The sequence below is a fragment of the Glandiceps talaboti genome, chromosome 8 (genome assembly GCF_964340395.1).
Source record: "Glandiceps talaboti chromosome 8, keGlaTala1.1, whole genome shotgun sequence".
NCBI lineage: Eukaryota > Metazoa > Hemichordata > Enteropneusta > Spengelidae > Glandiceps > Glandiceps talaboti.
Genome location: NC_135556.1, coordinates 21,103,520 through 21,124,669, shown reverse-complemented (window position 1 = coordinate 21,124,669; position 21,150 = coordinate 21,103,520). Strand labels below are relative to the sequence as shown.

At 35.9% G+C, this 21,150-nt stretch overlaps 2 protein-coding genes across 2 annotated transcripts; both read right to left on the bottom strand.

Annotated features, from left to right (window-relative positions):
- Positions 1–432: 432 nt before the first annotated feature.
- LOC144439357 (polyunsaturated fatty acid 5-lipoxygenase-like) lies at positions 433–5,359 on the bottom strand. Its single transcript, XM_078128641.1, has 7 exons — positions 4,847–5,359; positions 4,424–4,468; positions 3,390–3,515; positions 2,841–2,938; positions 2,328–2,460; positions 1,397–1,495; positions 433–651 (listed from the first exon to the last, which is right to left on the bottom strand). The coding sequence occupies exons 1-7, from the start codon at positions 5,357–5,359 to the stop codon at positions 433–435; spliced, it is 1,233 nt and encodes a 410-aa protein (XP_077984767.1).
- A 6,755-nt stretch (positions 5,360–12,114) lies between these two features.
- Positions 12,115–20,214, bottom strand: LOC144439356 (polyunsaturated fatty acid 5-lipoxygenase-like). The gene is made up of 10 exons (XM_078128640.1): positions 19,702–20,214; positions 19,016–19,060; positions 18,051–18,176; positions 17,624–17,721; positions 16,548–16,680; positions 16,054–16,107; positions 15,404–15,502; positions 14,150–14,364; positions 12,635–12,894; positions 12,115–12,119 (listed from the first exon to the last, which is right to left on the bottom strand). Exons 1-10 carry the CDS (start codon positions 20,212–20,214, stop codon positions 12,115–12,117), a joined length of 1,548 nt encoding a protein of 515 aa, XP_077984766.1.
- Between the last annotated feature and the right edge of the window lie 936 nt (positions 20,215–21,150).

The following is a 21,150-nucleotide window of genomic DNA, read 5'->3' as shown; positions in this document are numbered from 1 at the left end:
AGGATGTGCCAATCAAATAGAGAGATGTGACATATAAAAGTGACTATGCCTTTTTCGACGAAACAAATTAAAACTACTAGTAGTGACTTCCATATCTGTTGATGTGTTCTATAAATACGGCAGTAATATATTGAAGGAGGAGTGGCGCTTTGGTTATTTCTATTTGTTGAATGGTTTAACAATTGTTTTGGCATTTATAATCATGATATTAAAAGAGCGCATTTCTTCACAAATACTGTAAAATGTTCCCTATTGGGATTGATAAAACTTATCTCCTCTCCTCTCATCTCATCTTATTTCATCTGATCTCATCTGGTCTGATCTGATCTGATGTCATATTGTCTTATCTGTAAATATATGCATATATGATACCTTTGAAAGTTTAAAGGGATATTGTTTTTCGTCTAATGTTTATATAGTCAGTATTATAACTCACCTGTTGATGGAGAGGAGGAACTCAAAATGAGCCGCCATGAGTCTAAATATAGGATGGGATGGTGAGAGCTGTCGGTGAGCACATAGTGCAAAACTCTCCATCGTCAGATGAGTGTACAGGAGATGAGATACAGATTCGTGGAGTTGTGAGTCAGCATTGTTGAAAAACAGCTTGGCAACCAACCATGTATATGCTGAGTCACTTGGCATAAACACCTGGTTACAATCAAAGTATAAGGTTTTATTTAGTTTGGATGATTTTATCTCGGATGCAATCTTGCTAACATAGTTATTTTCATTGCAATACAACACTGTTAATCGTCTATCGCAAAGTATCGAACATTTTCCTCATCATTGTCAGGTGTGAAGCGTTGATCGCCAGGGGAATTTCAGAAGAAGGGATTTTAATATACTTTAGAGTATGGGGACGAAATTGCCGAAATAAAAGAATATATAGAAACGTTGGTCTCTGACAAGAGTATCATGTCCGCACACAAAAGTCTGTCCATGTCAACATGTCGTGGGTGCCCGCTATTGATATATTATCAACCAATTATTATTTAATAGAAAGTATTCAGGACTTTGAATTCAGGCCACAATGAAATACATGTCAGCTGTTTCCATGGGTGTATGTTTTGACAGCTTGGAGTATACATTATCTAATACTGCATGATTTGTGCCAATATCTGTTTTACTACAGACTGACAGATTTATTGACGATAGAATGGTTGGCACAATTGTTTGGTTTAAATAAATCACACAATGCCGATTATTGGTAGGATAAATGATTGATAAACTGACTGAACAAGCAATCGATAAATTGATTTTAGTGATTAATTGATTTATTGGTTGATTGGTTGACCCACCCACCTACCCAGTTATTCATTCATTTTCAGTATATGAATGACAAGAACGTGTTTATATAACCAATAGTCTAAGGGTAAAATAGTTATCTTCTTACCGGGTTATCTTCGGCCTTTTTCTGAAACAGCTGAATAGCTACTGGAAGAAGTGTTTTGTCTTTGGTCCGAAAAAACAAAGCGATGGGCGCACAGACGACCTGAATAATATGACAACATTGGTGAATGTAATATATACTAAAATGTCAGAACAAGAGGTGACTATACATGACACATAGGTACTTCATGTTTACTATACTGTACTTTTATTCGGGGAAGATATACATATTTATTACATATAACCTTCATACAACCTTCAGTGATTGGATTAAACTGTGTGTCATGTGACAGACATGTGACCTATAGTGTCCTCAATTTACATAATATTATAGAGGGGAATATATATTTTTTTAAATTGTATTTTCCTTAGGGCAGATAGAAGTCCTGTTGGTGATTTGCTTTGATCTGGAAAGAATACGTGCCTTAGATATAATGCGTTATAAGACACATATTACCTGACCTTATTCGGGCACTAAAAAATACTACTCGTGCTGATATGTAGTAATTATTTCCCTCTCCTTTCTGCCTTGAGAAATAGTTGCTACATAACAGACCTCGGGGCAATAGACGTTTAATAATACCCTAATAGCTAGGCAATCAATGTATAACATATCATCGTAAAAAGGAGTCGCATTGAATTTCGTGAAACTGAATTTTCTCAACTTTATTTACTACACATGTTCTAGATTTTAAAAACTACTTATTTTCTGTGCCTGTATGTCGAGATATTTAGGACTAGAGGCACTCTAACTCAGAGTTGATAAAATTTAAACAATGACAACGAAAGAGTTAAAATTATCGGAAAGTCACTTTATATTGGAAGAAATCTCTAAGACTGGTGGACCGCAGAATTAATTTTTTATTTGTATAACAAGATTTAAACAACAGACACGAAGCAATCCACAGACACCAAGAAAATAAGTAATTTCTTACCCTTTCCGGACTGGGTGTTGGTAGGTCTTCCATCACTTTATGGTTCACAATAAACAACCGCTTTTGTGATATAGCTTCTTTCAGTGATAAATTTTCCATCAAAGGTTGTAATTTACTGTGTTCAACAGCAAGACTGAAAGTACAGTCATATGACAATAAATAGTATGAACTATAAACAGATGTAAAGTGAATTATTCCCGTAAGGTGTTACTGACATCTTCGTTATTTATGCAAGGTCCAGTAACTAATATTGAACGACTGCCAATCAAATTTAGAGCATTTATATTTGTAATCCACGTAGAGAATTAAAACGCATTATACAAGGATGCTAATGGACCAGGTGTATTTAAAGACTACTAAATGGCGATGGAGCGGTTGTAAATATGAAGGCATCAGATTACAAATATCAAGTAGTACCATTTTTGACTTTAATCAAAATCACGATATTTTGTAGTAAACTAAGTATGGAGACATTGTAAACGATTCAGTCTTTGTATTATCTTTGGCACTTACTTGTCAGGGATTTCACAACATAGCTGGATTTGCATAGGGTTACATCCCATGAGTCTTTGCGCTCCAAAATACCATTCTTGTTTCCATAAGTCTGGATTCTAAAAGTATATGAATTATGATACAGTCCATGAAATGTACTGTCAAATTGAGGTGAACTAGGATATAACTATTGTGTTGTATTTTTTGTCTTTCTTTTTTGTGTTTTTATGTATGTATGTATGTATGTATGTATGTATGTATGTATGTATGTATGTATGTATGTATGTACGTACGTACGTACGTGTGTATGTATGTATGTATGTATGTATGTATGTATGTATGTATGTATGTATGTATGTATGTCTTTTGTATATACATGTAACGTAGGTCAACATATTCTTTTACTGATACCAACCAAATCTCCCGGATGTATAATCAAGGCCAAACCACTGTAAGATATTATGTTAAGTATTGGAATTTGTTCATTCAGACAGTTTGTGACAGAGTCACTATTGATATGTATCTTTTCAGTGCACAGGACTGCACGAAATTAAGGAAAGCGTTGCTTACTATTGGAATCTTCAAGTTTCCGCCGTAAATACTCTTGACGTCATCTAAGTCCTTCCATTCGTGTGATTTCAGAGAATTGAACATCTTGGACAGTTCACTTTTTATCCCAACCTTCAATACATCAGTCTGGAAAATAAGAATTCATTTGTTATCCAAACATGCTTCGTTTAAACATTACGTATATTAATGCTGATAAAAAAATTAACATGGACTTGAGAATGTGTAAACTAGGACTTTAAAATGAAAAAAGTTTTTTTTTTAGACCAACATTTCGCCCTCACACAGGAGGTGTGCTAATCATAAGGAACCGCTGTGTGAGATCAAAAGGTCAGTAACGAAGTTTTACCGTAGACTAAAGGACTACTCAACTTTAACAAAACCAAATCCCATTTTAGACATTCTCAAGTCCATGTTTCCAAACTGGTGATATTTTGGTTGGACTGACTCCAGTTTTTGCAAAAAACTCATTCGTATTTCCTCATACTATTTTGACATCTGACCTCTCTTACGGGTCTAAGGTCTCGAACGATGCTTGAGTGATCAATTTTGCTAGCCATCAGTCATAGGAGTATATTAGATGAGAAATACATATTCATGATTCCTAAGTTTTCGTCACATTCAGATAAACAGTCACTAGTATAGATCATAATTGGACACCATACCCAGAATTCCCTATCCCATTGTACAGAAGTCGGTCCATGGTTGATTTGAACAATTTTATTTCCCATATTTTTATTATTTTAAATTTTAAAATTTTTTTAATAGAAAAGTTGTGTGATGCAGAGGCAGTGGAATATACTTTTCAGAACTCACTGACATCAACTGAAACGCAGTTAGGACGAAACCAGTCCCGCTTTTGTTCCGGTAATTAGAATAATATCAATGATACACCAATATTAAGAACACAGCTACAGTGGTCAGTAATTCATAATTATACAATGTATGTATTGTAAGTCGTGAGCGGTTAATGACCAGTGAATGCTACACAGTGATATCAAATTTGAAAAAAAACCCACGAGAATAAAGTTACGTACTTGGTATGGAACTGTGAACTTTTCTGATATCGGCAGCTTGATAACCTGAATAGAAGAAAAGATAAAAAAGAGGCGGGAAATGAAATGTCAAAAGGTGAAACGTCATATGAAAGATTTCAAAAAATTGTCTCTTTGAATTTGACAATGATCTACCACTTCAAATGGGATTAAGCAGATGTGTGGTTACATCTCTTACAAACACAGTTTGGGAGTTTAATATTTAACCTTTTATCATCAGGCTAGAAAGAAATTGAATGAATTTTCATTGAACATTGGAGGTATTGGCAAATGTTGCATGTACATATATGTATCTCGCAAAACTGATGATTTGAGAATTTGTCAAACAAGGTGGGAGACAGATCTCAGTTTGAGACAAAATCAAAAATAATCTGAAAGACGAAAGAAATCAGATTGCATACTCACTGTCGAGGGGAGACCTTCAATAGGCGTGGCAAATTGGTATACCACTTTCTTCCTGTCGAGCTCGCTCCGCCTTTCTTCTGCGTTGGCAGCGAACTGGGGAAGGCAACTGTCGTTCTGATAGACAACTAAGTGTTTTGAATCAACCCATCGCTGTATTGGAAACGCAGACATGTCTATTCCATTATTACCAGCCACCTTGACATAATCCACATACCACTTATCACCAAGCCAGGCGTCACACCAAACTTCAAGTTTAGCAACCAGACCAAAATTTTCGGGTGTTTGTACGGAATGATTGTCAATGTCACCTCTTTCAAAGTCATTTTGAAATGGTTTATCTGGGGTTATGACGTCACTTTTGTCTCCATGTTCATTGAAAAAAATGAAATGCACAGGTGAATCGGTACCGGAACCTTGCAGTTGACCAGTTCGTATAGAAACGTTGCGTACACGCGAGCCTTTGCTGTGACCCTTGCTATGGCCATTACTTTGAGTGCTGGCACCGGAACCCATAGTGTTGTCTTTTATTTACTTCATTCTGTTGATGAACAAATTAAAAAAAATAATATTATTAACATTTCATTACTGAATTTAGTTTTTCTTTCAACACAAAACCAAATGTACATACCCAAAATTACTTTAAATTTATATTTATAACAATATATTTATACTTATGATAGCATCGTAATGTCCCCTGTTTACAGCAAGTGCATTAGCATGTCATTTCTGAAATCGGAGTAAGAACTGGACATTCAGATGGCGACCACTTCGTTCTCATGGACGTTAAGGATGGTGATGGCGAAATAATGTTTATGCCTGATTCCAAGATTGACATAGCTGAGCGAACTGGTGAGATGAATATCATGGTGAATTCACCAGCGGTGATCTTTAATGATATATGTACTATTTCTATTTTAAGTAAGCCCGAAGGCTGTCAAGGAGAGAGAATCAATCTCAAACGAGAAACGATAATGTGATAACAAATCGGTGAATGTGATTTGCTTCAAACGTGTTGGCAGTTTCTGCTTTCTACGAGGGGAGTGCACATAATCTCGGCTCATCGGGTAAGGCACATTCCGCACCCGATGCGGTATACATGCAGTGCAGGATAGGTAATATCTTTGAAACGTACTGATTTACCATCGTCAATTTTTCTTTCAGTTTTAAGCTATGTAAAAAAGAAATGTGGAAAACAAGCAGAATTCACATATATCTATATCACATACATTAAATATTATCTATTCAAGATAAAATGAAAAGAATGATAATAAAGATCATAAAAACAACCAGTCAAATTCGGAGAATTCAAGTCTGTATAAAAATCACAAATATCATCAGCCAAAATATCCGCTCTGCCGCTTACAGACGTGTGTTGTTCAATGAGACCATCGTCACTGATTCGATTCATTGAACACAGAAGTGGGAGACTATATATTAAGCTATCGCTTGTATAATAAGGTGGTGGTATTAGGTTCGAACAAAAACAGGTAACGTCATTACTCTGAAAGGATTCTTCGGTATGATGTTAAACTTTTAATGTGCATATAGGTGTCATGTTCGGGAGAATTTATACAACTGAGACTGCAAGCTGGCGGCCTTCGGCATTTATAAATTGAACTAAACCTTCTCACATTTAGAGGCCACAAGGTCAGCCGCACACTCTCACTTTTCATGCGAAGGCCGTGAATGGGTCGCCAAGCACTTTATATGACATATTGATATCAAATTGAAACGTCTTGGAAAACACGCAACGTAGAGAGAGAGAGAGAGAGAGAGAGAGAGAGAGAGAGAGAGAGAGAGAGAGAGAGAGAGAGAGAGAGAGAGAGAGAGAGAGAGAGAGAGAGAGAGAGAAGCAAATTAACTCTATATATATAAGCATCAACGACTGAGCGCCTCTACTCCCATTGCCCCCCTCCCATCCCTAAACAAGATAATACTTGTCAATTTATCATCGATTATTCGCGAATTGGTGGAGTAATGTTAGTATTAATACACATAATGAAAATAGCTGTTTTCGCCGTCTATGTTCAAATAAGGTCATTGTCAAATTATATATATATATATATATATATATATATATATATATATATATATATATATATATATATATATATATATATATATACTGTATATATTATATACCTGTATCTCACCTTGTTCATGTCACTGCCTACTTCTCAGTTATGCATATATTACACTGTGACAGTTTTTAGTTTTAGTATATAATATCGACATACTACGGGGAAGATTTTTTCATTGAGTGAATATTATAAAGCTCTCCGATGCACGCCTCCGTTTGGTGCAACCGTGCAGCCCAAATTAATACAAAAGGAGTCACATAAATTAACCATGTTTTTTATATCGATTATAAATTTCAAGCGGTAGACCGTGGATAAAAAAAAGAACCACCCATAGTAAGATTATAGGTCTTCCATAATTATCGTAAACATGTACGTTATATTAACAGTTACGAATAAATAAATTATGAACATGACAATGGAATTGAACGGACATGAATGTACTCGCCATTTAGCTATTCACATCGATATGGGTCAGGATGACGCTGTCATAGCAACGTACGTGAGTTTATGTTGGCAAAACAGTATGTGTTAATTAAGTGACAATCTAGCTTGAGAATTGACGGCAAGAAATCCTGACAACAGTTTATAAATTTGTTCAAATGCTTCATCAGATTATACCTAGCTATGATTCCGATGCACTTTATCTATATTACTAGCATGTATACACGATTACTAACCTTGACACTCAGAACGAACGAAATTGCAGTCAAAGATAAACAAACGTACACGTACAGTCTTATGGAAAGAACTAAAGAAAGAACGTTGTAGATATATCATCATGCCTACCTTTTTCACATCGGTTAAGAAATACTATGGCAACGATTGTGCGACAACGAATACACCACACACGGTATCATGCGAATTGTTGTTTTGTGTTACGTTTACATGCAACCTGTCCTCCACACGATGTCAGTTCATGCTACCATGGCAACCCGGTAACTGAGTCATTATGTTATGCATGATACGTTATTGGTGTAGAATAAGTCGACCAATAGTTTGGAATACATAAACACCTATCTACGTCATGGCGTATACAATAAACACTCGCTGAGCAACGGTTTCAAATTTTAGTCCACTGCATAAACATAATTTTTTGAGTCATAGTGTGTAATGTCGGGATCCTATGAGTATACAACAGACTACATGTATTTAGGCATAATGGAATATCTTCTAATGAGAGAAATGTAATTATGTAGCGAGATTTACATGAGTTATTATAATTACATATTTAGGTGACGAACACACTCACACGATAATCTCTAAGCTTATGTTATATTTCATCACCTTTTCACCTCAAATAGAACAATTCCGCATACCTGTCGTTTAGATACACGTAAAAGTGCTACAGGATTGGAATTTAAAACAGAATTAATCCATCGATGTCAAATGCTAAAGGGTCTTTATTTGGGAGCCTAGCCAGTTTTTTTTTTAACTCGGTGTATTGGAATTATCAGTAACGGTAACATGAATAATATTGAAAATATTGCCACTTTTTCATGAAATACTTGGAGTCATGTTATCATCCTTTGAGAAATGAAGTTAAGATTACACTATCATTACGATGGAACAACAGAAATTCTTACCAGTGTTTACAGCTTTATAACTCTCCATAATATGAGTACATTCTGTTGCTGGCATTCAATATATATCCAAAGGTGTTATTTGTTTGGCTGTGCCATGGCAACAAGTTATCCGATCAGTCGTATACAATATCAAAAATGCATCTGTGGTTTAAATGAATTTTTCAACAAGTGTGATGATTTATTGTCTCGTATTTCGTTATCCTATCCTCTCCTTGTTATTGTTTTACATTGCCATGACGACAGAGTCACGCATGGTCAGTATATGCAAAATGTATAACTCAATACACTTTGACTGCATATACATAAAGTGTACATGTATGTCTATGTACTATATTGTTTCACATGTCAGTATACCCATGGCCACTCAAATCAGTGTAAAAATAAAATGAAATAAAATAGATACAGGATCTCTGCTCTCACTCTACAATCACTCTGATCCAAGTTCATTACGGTGATAGCAACAGTGTGAGAACAAAAAGCCAACCACGAATTCAGCGAAATGTGAATTCCCAGCGTCCATGCTAGGCGACCAATCACTGTATGTAGAAGTACTAATTTATTGGGTATGTGAACACGTTTAAATGATTGTAAGTTACAAAAAAAAAATAAAAAAAAAATACGCAAAATAACGTTTATGTGATGTGACGAAAATGGTTAAATACCGCTTAGCATTATACTCATCATCAACAGCTGCATTCTTGATAGATTAGTACATGTACATGTCCATGGGTATTATGCGTATACCCCATTATCATATAAAGATACCTGTACATTGAATACTGTTTCAGAAATGTTCAAAACAAATATGACTTCATCACATTTACCGGCCCTGAAATCAAATAAGTTAAAAAAACAACTACACCGGTATATCACAGTAAAAAAAGGACTAGAACAAATACTTTGATCAAAAACGTATCGGTTTATTGTTAGTAACAAAACACAAGTTCAGTGAAAGTGCATACTGTTACTAAACTAACATAGATATGCACGATTTCTCCCGGTGATAATCACGTGATCAGCGTCTCCTGTATAACGTGACGGTGTTACGCATTTGTACGTGGGAGAGCGCCACATGCGTCTGAATGTGAATTACCATCACTGCCAGTAACTGTTATTTAATATCGTATTTGTCTTGACATAATAACGTAGGACTGAAATTGAATAAAATTAGCATAGGGCTAAAATGATAAAGATTTTGGGTTTCTTCTGGATCTTATTGTACCTTTCTGTATCATAAATTACCCACACCATCCCATTAAACGTACGAGAGCAGACGTAGTTCACTTTCTTCCAAATTATTCTGTCCCAAATCATTTATACAACGTGTACGATGTAACTTCTGAGAGTCAGCAACACAATCCTCATGCTATGAAAATATATCTAATTTACCTTTGACCTGCATTTGCACCTACACTTTAATGACAAATTTATAAGCCACATGAAGATCAACATGTACACACTGACAAATCTCGCCGTGTCTTTATTTAGCATTTCGAGTTATTCGTGTATTTATTTATTTTTACTGTACACCCTTTCCATAGAAAAAAGAAATCTCAATATATGCTTATAGTAATTTCATATTTTGTTATGCATTTTTTTCAAATCTAAATCTCGTATGATAAAAAGAATAATCTTACAGAAAATAGTATATGTATAGTATATTCCCTTAACTAGTGGCAAGATTGAGAGAGAGAGATTAAATGTGGTTCAAATGGCAAGAATGTAAAGATTTCAAAAACAATAAAATATAGTTCAAATATATTCTTGTACAAATATTGTCCATTTGTAACCTTCATATGACCGAGTGGTCGTTGTCGTCTGTTATGTACATTAGCCAAAATATGATGACGTCATTTCTATATGGAGATTGCATTTGGAACGACAGATGGATGGAGGTAGTGATAGGACACAATTCTATTCTTATTTCGTTCATCAATTGTTTGTCCGATTTTCTTCAGATCTTCTTGAAACCTGTGAGGAGATATGCTATATTAAATTTCATACTTCGGTAATGATATACATCATGGTTTAGAGAATCGGGGACAATTATTATAACAATCGTGGACATAAACGGATATAACGTTTCTTTAGATTTCTTCGTGCAATTAAATGACCTGTATACAAATCTTTAAAAGCTCTCCCTGATATGTCTTATTGAATGGTCCAAAATGGTCATATAACTTGGAGTTGAATGTTGGCGTGGCCCCCTTTGAATCTGTTAAATGCCGGTCCGTGCCTTGGCACTGCCATTTGTTTCTCAATGGCTAATTATATAAAGTACGCACTTAGGCAAAACTTGAACCACGATTCTGGCTCTGTATAACTGGGACCTGGTAGGATAGTGATTGCTTCATGAAGGATCGGATCCTACGAATAGTTAACATTATAATTAACTTACCCTTTTATTGCTGATTGGCTGATACTGTCACTTTGATACAGTTTACTGAAGTGACCCAATTTCTCCGTTCCAAATTCGCTCAGTGTTTTTGTCATGACCAATATTTTCAGCTGTGTTGTTTTATCCGGTAAATATTGTATTACATCCTTTTCAGTTAAAGGTTTCTGTAATTGGTACAGAAATAGTTTGAGAGGATTAATGTAGAAACAGACACTACTGATCGATCAATATCTCATAAACAAATTACTTTATAATTAGAAAGAATTGTATAAAAAAATGACCGCATTCATACCGATATCATTTAAAAAAGGAATAATGAATTTAATCTGATATCGACACTTACCTTGTCCTTCGGTGGGTGTCCTCGTAAATATAGTGGGTACTTCAGAGGGTTGGCATATTGATCATATTGGTTGAAATTAACAGCTGCGTGTGTTACACTACTACTAAATATTACACATGTTATTACTTGTATCAATTCATCAGTCGTTGAGAATTGACCATTTCCCGGCATACCCTGGTTTTGTAGAAAAAACAACACATTAATTGGAGAGAGAGAGAGAGAGAGAGAGAGAGAGAGAGAGAGAGAGAGAGAGAGAGAGAGAGAGAGAGAGAGAGAGAGAGAGAGAGAGAGAGAGAGAGAGAGGGGGGGGGGGGAGAGGGAGGGGGAGAGAGAGAGACTATGAGGCACATACATATATATAATTCGTATATAATTCGCACTACTAACCGTATTGAGCACTTTTGTGTGGTTATATCCACACCCAGTCAATTATATATATATATATATATATATATATATATATATATATATATATATAAATAGTTTTGATAGTTCTGGACCTCTTTCTTGGTTGTAACTCGGAGTTTCACGCATAGTGCGATCATCAGACAACTCTATATATGTATATGTATATTTTATCTTTTATTCGTTCTAGTGTTACAGGAATTTGATCAAAACTACCTGAATACCAAATCCAAGTGGTTGAGGAGTAGTCAGTTCTTCACCCCATGCCTGCAACTCATAGTCACCCTTCAGTTTCTCAGGATTGTCTGAAACGTTTTGGAAATTAAAATGGAGAAAACAAGTTAAAAATGTAGTGGCTGAAAGAATTGTAACTAATAACAGTCGAATATATACAAATATGGTTGCTGTAAACTTATTTTTGTGATAAAAACATGAAAACTGTCTCGATTTAGGATTAATTATTCTAAGAAGAGTACCTTACTTATATACTTAAGCTTGATAACGGATCTTAATGGCTGTACGCTACGCATCTTCGGTTATTGTGGGATATTTAAAAAACGAGAATTTGACTCTGTACATTTCGTGTTTTGTTTTTAAAGTATCGTGTAATATGTCATGTTTGTTGTGGATTATGGTACATTCTAGTCCCAAACTTTCTCCATGCGAACATTGGCTTTCGATTGAAAACTGAATGGCATCTTTCCGAGTCGTGTAGAATGTTGAGGTGTTTTTGAGGTTCTGTAGCACTTATATTATGGCAGCGCATATTTTTATGTGAGTCTAAATAAAACACTCTTCCTTCGTGTTTTCCTTACGATTGGGTAGTGTAGTTCCTGCCTTTATACTGTTACTCAATGCTTCTGTCTATTTTGTATCCCACATATTTCATGGATACTTGTGCGTGAATATGTATGTATATTAGTGGGGGGGGGGGTAGAGTTTTAGGTAGGATAAAATCTCGATCAATCTTTCTCTTACCATAATGTGCATTGACAATGTTAGATACGTAAGAACGTATAGCGTCGTAGATCAGCAAAGCGTCATCGCGGTAGTAGTAGTTTGGTAACACATCCGGGTCATCCACTCCACGTTGCTTCAGCTCGTTAGGAAATGTGCCCTGTACATCTAATCTCCAATCTTTCCACATACGACGCTTTAGTTCGATGGATCCTACTCTTCCCATGGTCGCGAATTCATCGAACCAACCCCCGGGATCCATGAGGATTTGCAAACCAGTACTGGGATAATAGAAAATGAAATAGAGAAATGTTCAACTTGAGATGAAATATGCTTAAAATCGTAGCTACGGTGGAAACGTTGTTGCTATGCATATCAACCACATGAACGATATTGCTGTTGTTATTGTTAGAATTTGTTTATATCATTTCAGATATAACTAGTGGTCTCGTTTTTTTTTACAATGTACTAATATGCTTGACAGAAGGATACATTAGTGTTCAGCAGTGTTACATTATGTGTGATATGGAAAAGAGTCATCAGGGTCAGCCATGTTTGTCCTTGAGGTTCCAAAATGTAGATGCACAAAATAGCGTTTTGATGTGAAGTGATTTACCCTTCATATCATTTATCCTTTAAGTTATTCCATAGGGGTTCGAGGGCACACTGGGACTCGAATTTGTAATCTATTAATTATAGAAAACTATTGAATACTTTGTGAATTCGATTCTTTACGCAGTGAATAGTTTTTCACTTATAATTTCTAAATGTCCGTTCCATGTAATATTTGTATCCCATATCATATATTGTACAGTTTGTAAGAACTTATTTTGCAACAGGCCTACAGATTGAATCGTGTGAGACACACTTTTAGTTACATATTCCGCCAAATCAAATTGTTATTGTTGCCATACTTGCAGATATATCGACTAAAAAGTTTACAATTACGAAGATCAACGGTGCGCTCAAAGGATATGTCAATCAAATAGAGAGATGTGACAGATAAAAGTGACTGTATGCCTTTTTTGACGATACTCATTAAGACTACTAGTAATGATTATGACTTCCATATCTGTTGATATGTTCTATAAATACTGTATTATAGGGGGGGGGGGTTAGCTCTTTGATGATTTCTATCTTCAAACTAGTCGGGTTTGTGACTCAAGAAAAACATACAGTAATTTAATACATTATAAAAAGAAACAATAAAAACCCCACCCCAACAACAACAACAACAACAACAACAACAACAACAACAACAACAACCGAACACAAACAAAACATGCATGAAGTGCAGTCTCTTAATAAAAATAATTACGCCTGTTGAATATATATACATTTTATATACAGGGGGCAAACGAGGGTTTATCAAAACAATTTATCTAGTAAACACTGCTCTAATTGGGATGTAAACTGAGACTAACTTTGGGAATGTAGAATTTGTTTCCTGTTGAGATTCGCTGTACATGGTACCTTTGAAAGCGTTAGGGGTATTTGTTCGTGTAATGTTTATATAAAGTCAGTATTATAACTCACCTGTTGATGTGGAGTAGGAATTCAAAATGAGCCGCCATGAGTCTAAATATAGGATGGGATGGTGAGAGCTGTCGGTGAGCACATAGTGCAAAACTCTCCATCGTCAGGTGAGTGTACAGGAGATGAGATACAGATTCGTGGAATTGTGATTCAGCATTGTTGAAAAACAGCTTGGCAACCAACCATGTATATGCTGAGTCACTTGGCATAAACACCTGGTTACAATCAAAGTATAAGTTTTTATTTAGTTTGGATGATTTTATATCGGATGCAATCTTGCTAACATAGTTATTTTCATTGCAATACAACACTGTTAATCGTCTATCGCAAGGTATCGAACATTTTCCTCATCATTGTCAGGTGCGAAGCGTTGATCACATTTCAGAAGAAGGGATTTTAATATACTTTAGGGCATGGGGACGAAATTGCTGAAATGAAAAATATATAGAAACATTTGTCCGTGACAAGCTTAAGAGTATCATGTCCAAAACACAAACGTCTGTCTCAGTCAACATGTCTTGGGTGCCCGCTATTGATATATTATCAACCAATTATATTATAGCATTACCAATTCCAGTGAATTTTGTGACGTCATCGCTGTACATTATTACTGATAATGTACTCCGTTATTGGGCATCGCGGCCCCGGAACGAGCATAACAATACAAGCTTATTTGTTCTGTTTCTTCATGTACGACTAGGTATTTTTTCGAAATGTATGTTACTTATGATTGTCATTTCCACTATTAAAAATACAACGCATTCATGAAACAAATTTGTGTTCACAGCAGTTCATTGAAGTGTACGTACGTGTGTCGCTATGATTAGTATCCAGCTTCCGGGCCGAACATGGCAGACGATGTTCAGCGCTGTGTATATTATACGTTGTTTTGCGTTTCTCGGTCTACAAATTCACTGGAATTGGCAAAACTATAAAATAATAACAATAATGCACACCCTTCCAGTCCATAATGGACTCAAGCAAACTTTGCACTCCATAAAGGGCTCGGCTGTCGCCTCGACCATTATGTCGTTCAAAGTTTTCTTTCGTCCATTATGGGCTGGGAGGGCGTACATTATTGTTTAATTATTAGTGAGTTTGTGAGTGATTATATGATTCAACGAATGACTGGTTGATTGATCGACCCATCCATCCATCCACCCACCCACCCACCCAAATCCACCCACCCACCCACCCAAATCCACCCACCCACCCAACCATCCATCCAACCAACCAACCGATTTATGTTCTTACCGGGTTATCTTCGGCCTTTTTCTGAAACAGCTGAATAGCTACTGGAAGAAGTGTGTTGTCTTTGGTCCGAAAAAACAAAGCGATGGGCGCACAGACGACCTGAATAATATGACAACATTGGTGAATGTAATATATACTAAAATGTCAGAACAAGAGGTGACTGTACATGACACATAGGTACTTCATGTTTACTATACTGTACTTTTATTCGGGGAAGATATACATATTCATTACATATATTCATACAATCTTCATACAGCCTTCGGTGATTGGATTAGACTGTGTCACGTGACATAGACATGACATAGGCTTTTGACCTATAGTGTCCTCAATTTATGTATAATGAGCAATATTTAAATATATATATATATATATTCCCTAGGGCAGAAGTCGTAGGTCTGTCAGTGATTTGCTATGATTCTTGACCTAAGACTTTTTGGTGGGGGGCTCTATGGCGGTCGGATGTTATCCTAAGCCATGTATATAGTGTTAGGTTGTTTTCCGTTGTTTCCTACAGTAATGATTACGTGGAGTTTGACCGGCCGGAGTAACACACTGGAAGTCGGCTGTAAGTTCTCACTGCAGACAAATAGCACGCATGGGGCTCGAGTGAGACACTGGTGGCAGCGGTGGTCAACATGGGGACTCACTGGATGCTGTAATTTCAGGGAGTGGTTCTTACTTACTCTTGAAAGAATACGTGCCTGAGATATAATGTGTTATAAAACACATATTACCTTACCTTATTCGGGCACTAGGAGAAAATAATCCCCGTACTGATATGTAGTAATTATTTCCCTTTCCTTTCTGCCTGGAGAACTAGTTGCTACACAACAGCCCTCGGGGCAATAGACGTCTAATAATGCCTTAATAACCAATAAATATATAACATCTCATGATAAAAAGGAGTCGCATATGTGATTTTGAAGACTTTGAAAACTACTTATTTTCTGTGCCTGTATTTCGAGATATTAGGACTAGAAGCACCCTAACTCAGAGTTGGTAAAACGGCAAAGATTAAACAATGACAAAGAAAGGGTTAAAAATCTCTCAGACTGGTGAACCGCTGAAAGTGTATAACGGTTTAAACCACAGACATGAAGCAATCTATCGACACCAAGAAAATAAGTGTTTTCTATCTTACCCTTTCCGGACTGGGTGTTGGTAGGTCTTCCATCACTTTATAGTCCACAATAAATAACCGCTTTTGTGATATAGCTTCTTTGAGTGATAGATTTTCCATCAAAGGTTGTAATTTACTGTCTTCAACAGCAAGGCTGAAAGTACAGTCATATGACAATAAATAGTATGAACTATAAACAGATGTAAACTGAATTATTCCCGTAAGGTGTTACTGACAGATAAGTCGAGCCCTCGAGATAATATCTCTCGTTATGTATGTATGTATGTATGTATGTACGTACGTACGTATGTATGTATGTATGTATGTATGTATGTATGTATGTATGTATGTATGTTTGCATGTATGTATGTATGTATGTATGTATGTATGTATGTATGTATGTATGTAAAGTGTAAATTTTATCGTGATAACGAGATATTTTCCCGAGATAAGGAGATAACGTTTCGTATTCTGAAAGCAAAAAAATTATCTCGAGATCCCGAGATAGTTTCTCGAGATAACGATATAGTTTCTCAAGATCGCGAGATACTGTCTCAAGATAACAAAAAAGTATCTCGTGATCGTTTCTCGAGATAACGCTATATAGTTTTTGGAGCGCACGAGATATTTTTTTATATCTTTTTTGCTTTTGTAGATGGCACTAATGAATGGGCTTTCATACATTCCAGACTGCAAACAGGAAATTTTCGAGTACAACGCCCTCGCTAAAATTGGGGTATCATCAGCTCATAGTACCGTTTCTTCAGGGCTATGTCATTGTTATTTTGTAGAAGTATAAAGCAGGGATGTTTTTCCTATTAGCAGTGCACTATGATTAACCCTGCATGTAAAGTATATCATGTATACACCCAAGGTGCACACGGACAAGTAGAGCGCCACCATGGCAAATTTTGGAAAGGCCTATTAAAACACAGATTCTACTGGTGGATTAAAGACTGCTAATGGCAATGGAGCGGTTATAAATATGACGGCATCAGATTACAAATATCAACTAGTACCAATTTTACCTTTACTGAAAATCGCGATATTTTGTAGTAGAGACATTGTAAACGATTCTATGTATCTTTGGCACTTACTTGTCAGGGATTTCACAACATAGCTGGATTTGCATAGGGTTACATCCCATGAGTCTTTGCGCTCCAAAATACCATTCTTCTTTCCATAAATCTGGATTCTAAAAGAATATGAATTATGATAAGTCCATGAAATGTAGTCAAATTGAGGTGAACTAGGATACAACTATTGTATGCTTTCTGGTAGTCTTTCTTTTTGTATGTCAGTAAGTCAGTCTGTTTGTCTGTCTTTTTGTATGCCTCAGTTTAGTATAAAATGTAGGTCAATATACGATTTTCCTGATATCAACCAAGGCCAAACAACAGTAAGATATCATGTTAAATATTGGAATTTGTTCATTCAGACAGTTTGTGATAGATCTAGAGTCATTCTTGATGTGTAACTTTTCAGTGCATAGGACTGCACGAAATTAAGGAAAGTGTTGCTTACTATTGGAATCTTCAAGTTTCCGCCGTAAATACTCTTGACGTCATCTAAGTCCTTCCATTCGTGTGATTTCAGAGAATTGAACATCATGGACAGTTTACTTTTCATCCCAACCTTCGATATATCACTCTGGAAAATAAGAATTCTTTTGTTATCCAAACATGCTTCGTTTACACACTACGTATATTAGTGTTGATAAAACAATTAACATGGACTTGAGAATGTGTAAACTGGGGCCAAAGGAGGTGTGCTAATGACAAGGAACCTCAAAAGGTCAGTAACGAAGTTTTACCGTAGACTAATCAGCTTAAAACAAACTCAAATCCCGTTTTAGACATTATCAGGTCCATGTTTCCAAACTGGCTCGTGATTGTGGCTGGACTGACTCCAGTTTTCGCAATAAACTCATTCGTATTTCCTCACACTACATATTTTGACGTCTGACTTCTCTTTCACAGGTGTAAGGTCTCGAACGATGCTTGAGTGATCAATTTTGCTAGCCATCAGTCATAGGAGTATATTAGATGAGAAATACATATTCATGATTCCTAAGTTTTCGTCACATTCAGATAAACAGTCACTAGTATAGATCATAATTGGACACCATACCTAGAATTCCCTATCCCATTGTACAGAAATCGGTTCATGGCTGATTTGAACAATTTTATTTCTCATATTTTTATTTTATTTAATTGTTTTAAAACTTTTGTTTAATAGAAAAGTTGTACAATGCAGAGGCAGTAAAATTTACTTTTCTGGATTAACTGGCATCAACTGAAACGCAGTTAGGACTAAACCAGTCCCGCTTTTGTTCCAGTAATTAGAAATATCAATGATACACCAATGTGAACAACCCTACAGGAAGTCAGTTATTCATAATTATACAATGTATGCATGTAAGTAATAACCAGTGAATGCTACATAGTGACATCAATTCAAATAAAAAAAGAAAGAATAAAGTTACGTACTTGGTATGGAACTGTGAACTTTTCTGATATCGGCAGCTTGATAACCTGAATAGAAGAAAAAGATAAAAAAGAGGCGGGAAATGAAATGTCAGTAAATGTGGAACGTCATATGAATCTCTTGTTCAAGGTGACTTATAAGCCCGATGGGCTGGGAGGTATTTTATGACCTAGTGTAACCATAATAAAAATTACTTACTTACTTACTAATAATTATAATGGTTATAGATTATTTGCTTATGGAGCACCATAGCTAGGGTAGTTTGTTTTGCTGAGTTCGAAAAAGGGGGTCATTTTATGAACATCACTTGCCATGGTAACCAAAATCATCATAACATGTGAATTATTTTTCCAAAATTTGACATAACATGTAGAAAAAAAAACAAAATTCAGTAAAAAGATTTTCCTGTAAATAATGATAAGAATGATACTACTGCTACTACTACTACTACTACTACTACTACTACTACTACTACTACTACTACTACTACTACTACTACTACTACTACTAGTAATGTTTTACACATATCAACCGAACATGTTTCAAACATTTGTATTCTCACTTTTCAGCCATTATGGTTATCAACTGATGATTTGAGGATTTTTCAAACAAGGTGGGAGACAGATTTCAGTTAGAGACAAAATCAAAAATAATCTGGAAGACGAAAGAAATCAGATTGCATACTCACTGTCGAGGGGAGATCTTCAATAGGCGTAGCAAATTGGTATACCACTTTCTTCCTGTCGAGCTCGCTCCGCCTTTCTTCTGTGTTGACAGCGAACTGAGGAAGGCAGCTGTCATTCTGATAGACAACTAAGTGTTTTGAATCAACCCATCGCTGTATTGGAAATGCAGACGCATCCATTCCATTATTACCAGCCACCTTGACATAATCCACATACCATTTATCACCAAGCCAGGCGTCACACCAAACTTCAATTTTAGTAACCAGACCAAAATTTTCGGGTGTTTGTATGGAAAAGTTGTCAATGTCACCTCTTTCAAAGTCATTTTGCAATGGTTTATCTGGGGTTATGACGTCACTTTTGTCTCCATGTTCGTTGAAAAAAATGAAATGCACAGGCGAATCGGTACCGGAACCTTGCAGTTCACCAGTTCGTATGGAAATGTTGAGTTCACACAAACCTTTGCTGTGACCCTTGTTCTGGTCGTGACTGTGAGTACTAGCACCGGAACCCATAGTGTTGTCTTTTATTTACTTCATTCTGTTGATGAACAAATTTAAAAATATAATATTATAAACGTTTTCATTACTGAATTTAGTTTTTTCTTTCAACAAAAACCAAATGTACATACCCCAAAATACTTTAATTTATAATTTATAACAATGACTACTTGTAATAGCATCATGATGACCTTTATGGCAAGTGAATTAGCCTGACATTTCTGAAATCAGAGTCAGAACTGGACATTCAGATGGTAACCACTTCGTTCTCTTGGACAGATAGACATGCATACATACATACAGACACACACATACTTTTCATCACCAATATGAACCTTCCCCATGAAAGGTACAAATCGGTGACACCTTAAAAAAACTTCACATCATCGTCTGAAATAAAGTCAGTTTTCACATAGACTCTATGGAGGGTCTATGGTTTGCATCATAGACAATAGAGAGGGACCTCTTTATTGTCTATGCTTGCATTGAAATCCCCAGCAATCACCAGATTTGCATAAATTACCAGATTTGCATTATAATATATAGCTTGAATTTCAATAAGTCTAGTCTATCTTCTAGATTTTCAATTCCATTGTTGTAATTAACACTTCTAATACGTGGCACCTTCTGGTGCAACATGTGTGTTACGCAAAGTAGAATCTCTTTCTCACCCCCCCCCCCCCCGAATCATTTACTGAGATGGAAAAAAACAACAGAATCTTGGAGATCACATTTAGTTTATGTAATGCCACCTTTGAAATCAGATCTAACAAGTACGAGAATACCTCCACTGAAACGACCTTTCTGCGTAGTTCGTTGTCTACAACATATATATGCAGTGTAACCTGGAATCACATCAACAAATTTATGCTCACTTGCAGCCCAAGTTTCAACAAAATTGATAACATCGAAACGTTTTTTAAGTTGTTTTTCAAACCATTGATAGTCCAG